The 3,802-nt window shown below is 65.1% G+C and overlaps 1 protein-coding gene across 1 annotated transcript in view; it reads left to right on the top strand.

Annotated features, from left to right (window-relative positions):
* The first annotated feature begins 2,694 nt into the window (after positions 1–2,694).
* The window catches only part of ARHGAP44 (Rho GTPase activating protein 44), a 15,331-nt gene continuing 14,223 nt past the window's right edge, over positions 2,695–3,802 (top strand). Inside the window, exon 1 of the mRNA XM_085298347.1 lies at positions 2,695–2,771. Coding sequence (XP_085154473.1) covers positions 2,695–2,771 — 77 coding nt within the window. The remainder of the gene's footprint in view (positions 2,772–3,802) is intronic.

The raw sequence follows: 3,802 nt of genomic DNA, 5'->3' as shown, positions 1-3,802 counted from the left end.
ACCTGCATCCTGCCCCCTGCACTAGCCTGCACCCTGCCTCCCACCTGCACCCTGCCCCCTGCCTGCATCTTGCCCGCTGCCTCCACCCTGCCCCTCTACGCCAGCCTGCACCCTGCCCTCTTCCTGCATGTTACCCCCTGCACCAGCCTGCACCCTGCTCCCCACCTGCACCCTGCCCCCCATACCAGCCTTCCGCCATCCTCCCACTTGCCCCTGCACCCTGCCCCCCACCTGCCTCCGGCCCCCCTGCCTGCCTCCTGCCCCCCTGCCCTTGCCCACACAGCGGCCTGCCGCTGGGTGAGGGGGTGCCGCAGCTCCCCCCAGCACCCCCAGGTGCTGCTGCCGCAGTGCCTCGGAGCTGCACTGGGTGATGGTGSTGGGGTGCTGGGGTGCCCACTGTGCCCCGCCGGGGGTCTGCTGGGGAGCGCGGCGGCTTGGGAACCTTCTGCGCGCTCGGATGCACGCGCTGGGCCCGCGTCCAGAGACATGAGTTTGTTTATTGTTGTTGTCTAATTCCCAGCGATTTTGCAAAGGTTTATGGTTGGGGGGGAGGGGGGAGGCGGATTATTTTTTTCCCTTTCCCGCCCCCCCCCTTTCCTGATGGAAGCACCTCGCTGCAGTGGGGCAGCTATGGCACGGTGGAGGGGGGGGAGCGAACCGGGGGCGGATTTCGTGGGCTACAATGGCACTGAAAGCCCTTCCCTGGAGCGACGGGCTTCGGCGTCGTGTCTCCCCGCTGCCCGGAGCGCYGTCTCCTCGGGGCGGCCGGCGATGCTCGCGCGCCGCCCGCATCCCAGCTTCGCCATTCCTGCTCCAGCCGGCAAGCCGCCGCTCGTCCCGCTGTGCAGGCAGCCGCGGCGAGCCCGGCCCCTGGCGGCCCTGCTTCGGATTAGCTCGCCGGGGCGCGCGTGCGTCGCCTTTTTTCTTTTTTTTCCCCTATTTTTATTTTTTTCTTGCATCAGTGCCAGGCTTAATTTGCTTTTAAAATAACCGGAGGAGGTTGCAAAGCTCCCGAGGAGGAGCCGCGGCCGGCGGGAGGCTGGCGCTGACCCGCAGCGGCTGCGGGACCTTGGCGGGAGCTGGACCTTACCCAGGGGGTCCCGGGGGAGCCCCGTCTGCTCTCCGGGTTCGGCTCAGCGCCGGCCGGTGCTCGCACGTGGCGGTTGGTTGCTGAGCGGGTTGACGCCGTCCTAGTCGGAGCCCCCCTTGCTCAGCGCGGCGATGGGCGCGGGTGGGACCCGGGGGTCTCGGCGCCTCGCCCCCTCCCTCCCTTGCAGCTAGCGGCCGCCTTCCCCTCTGCGTTACTGCTGCAAAATTGCTTTTTATTTAGTTTTCGTGGGCGCCGTTTCAATGACCCGCGAGCGGGTTTGGGGATCCCCTCGGACGCGATGCCGCAGCCCGCTGCCGCTTGCTCTCGTCCCCGTGGTGCTGCRAAGGCACCAATATCCCCACGCCGGAGAAAAGGCGCCGGGGGGCCGGGGGCAGCGGTTTGCAGCCGGGAAATCGCTTTTCCTTAYGCGCCGGTGGCCCCGACCCGCTCAAAGCCGGGCGGCAGTGGCCGAAAGGGAAAACCTTGCTCGGGGCTCTGCCGGCAGCCACAAAACCTAACGTGGGGAGGGAGCCGGGGCGGGGAGGGGGTGTCCCCTCATCCCGGTGCGGGCTGGCGGCAGGGTGCCGGGCTTTGGCGCCGTTGCCCCCGCCTCCAGGCCCTCCCCGAGCCACCCATGGCCGTAGGGAGCAGGAGCATCCGCACGGCGCCCCGGCCGTTCCCACTCCCGGAGCAGGAACAGCTCCGGGAATTTTCCAGAAATGTCTGAATGCAGTTTTTTTTTTTATTAAATTATTTTTTTCTTTCCAGTCGGGAAGAAAGCGGGTGCTTGCRTCCTCGTGAGGTTCCCCAGTGGCCCAGCAAGAGATCGGGGACCTACTGGTGGGATTTAGGGGGGAAGAGAAAAGGGAGGATTTTGCTGCAAGCTCACGGGAGCTTCCCGAGGCCGATGCTTTTCCTTGAGCGCTGCATGTGTGCACTTAAATCTACAGCCCCGGTTTATYCTCGGTGGTTTGGGACCCGGCAGCAGCCCTGCAAGGGCGAAAGGCAGGGCCGGGCTCGGGGCTCCCCGGAGCCCGCTGCACGAAGGCAGCCGGATATTTTTATCCTCCTCCTCAGCCTCCGGTGCTGGAAGACCGAGCGATGCARTATTCGTGGAGGAACCGGAATGGTTTGTTCCCAGATGGCACATGAACCCCGAGCTGCCCGGCACGCGGGCAGGGGGGAGCGGGAGCCGTCGCGGCGCAGGGGCAGCGCTCGAGGCCCGGTGCCGGCGGCGGAGGGGGAGCGTTTTCGTTCGGCTTCACGCGCGCCGTCCTTGGCAGCCGGCTGATAGGGAAGCGCGGCGGCGTCCTTGGCCGGTCTGAGCGTGCCGCCCTCCCTCGGCGCTCGGCTGCGAGGCCGGATTTTCGGCCGCAGCAGGCGGCTCACGCACCGGACGGAAACCGCCGAGCACGGAGCCGTTTCCCGCGGCCGCGCCGTAGCCGAGCACCGCGGCTCGCGCTGCCCAGCCGGTTCCCGCGGCGGGGTTCGGCGCCGGCAGGCCCTGACGTCTCGACGGAGCGCTTTCGGGTCCCGTGAYGGCAGCCGAGGTGCTGAAAAGCGCCGAAGCGCTTGAGGGTTGCACGGGATTGCAGCTAACCCCGATGGCGTTCTGCATTTTGCTGGCTCACGGTCACAGTCGAGGCAGCGCTGCTTTTCATAGCTCTCTCCAAGCACGCAGGTGCGAAGGCCGCGATGGGCTAGATCTCGCGTCCGGGCTCGGATCCGAGTTGGATGCAGCTTTGCAGCCCCGAACACTGCTCTGCAGGGCTGGGGGAGGCTGTCTGCAGCAGCAGTTATCGTTCCGGGGCCTGGAGGAGGAGGGGGAGGAGGAGGAGGAGGAGGAGGGGAAGCAGCCAGGGCCACACTGCTGAGGCTGCAGCTTGCAAAGCGACGGCTGAGAAATGCACGGCTCCTCGCGGTCCCCGCGGGCTCGCGGTCCCGTTGTTTGCGCGAGGCTCCGGGCAGGCCGGCGTGCGGGGCGCAGCGCTCCTTCCTTTGCACGCCACGGAGCGGGTTTCTTCAAAGCTGCCAAAGGGATTTCGATCTTCCAGGTTCTGCCCGAAGCTGGTGGGACTGAGGTGCTGATGGCTCCTCGTGTTGGATATTTGGAGCATTTTAACCGTAGCATTAGCTTTACCCAGGGAGCAGGTCGTCTTGGTGAGCATCTCTGTTGCATCTGCACGTATCAGGGGGGCTTTCGTTCACCCCATCTGCATGTATCGGGGGGCTTTCGTTCACCCCCAGTTTCTACGCTGGAGAAATGCTGTTCCTTGGGAAAGCAGACTCCATTTGTGAGTGTCTTGGCTAGAGGAAAAACAGCTTTTTAGCAGCAATCTTATGCTTTGGGCCTGAAGAAGAGACCAGATGATTGCTTCCCAGCTCCTGGCGGCACGGGGAGGCCACATGCTGTGAGGTGGCTGGTGGGGTGAGCATGCACGGGAGTGAGTGGGCACAGGGGTGAGTGTGCCCGGGGATGGACGTGCCCAGGGATGGACATGCACGGGGGTGAGTGTGTCCAGGAATGGACATGCGTGGAGATGGCCATGCACAGGGGTAAGTGTGTCCAGGGGTGGACGTGCACGTGGATAGACTTGCACAGGGGTGAATGTGTCTGGGGATGGACATGCATGGAGATGGCCATGAAAAGGGGTGAGTGTGTCCAGGGATGGACGTGCACGTGGATGGACTTGCACAGGGATGGCCATACAC

The sequence above is a fragment of the Rhea americana genome, unplaced genomic scaffold (genome assembly GCF_003343005.1).
Source record: "Rhea americana isolate MKP2758 unplaced genomic scaffold, rheAme1 scaffold_138, whole genome shotgun sequence".
Classification (NCBI taxonomy): Eukaryota; Metazoa; Chordata; class Aves; order Rheiformes; family Rheidae; genus Rhea; species Rhea americana.
Note: the sequence above shows the minus strand (reverse complement) of the source record. Positions and strands in the feature narration are given on the sequence as shown.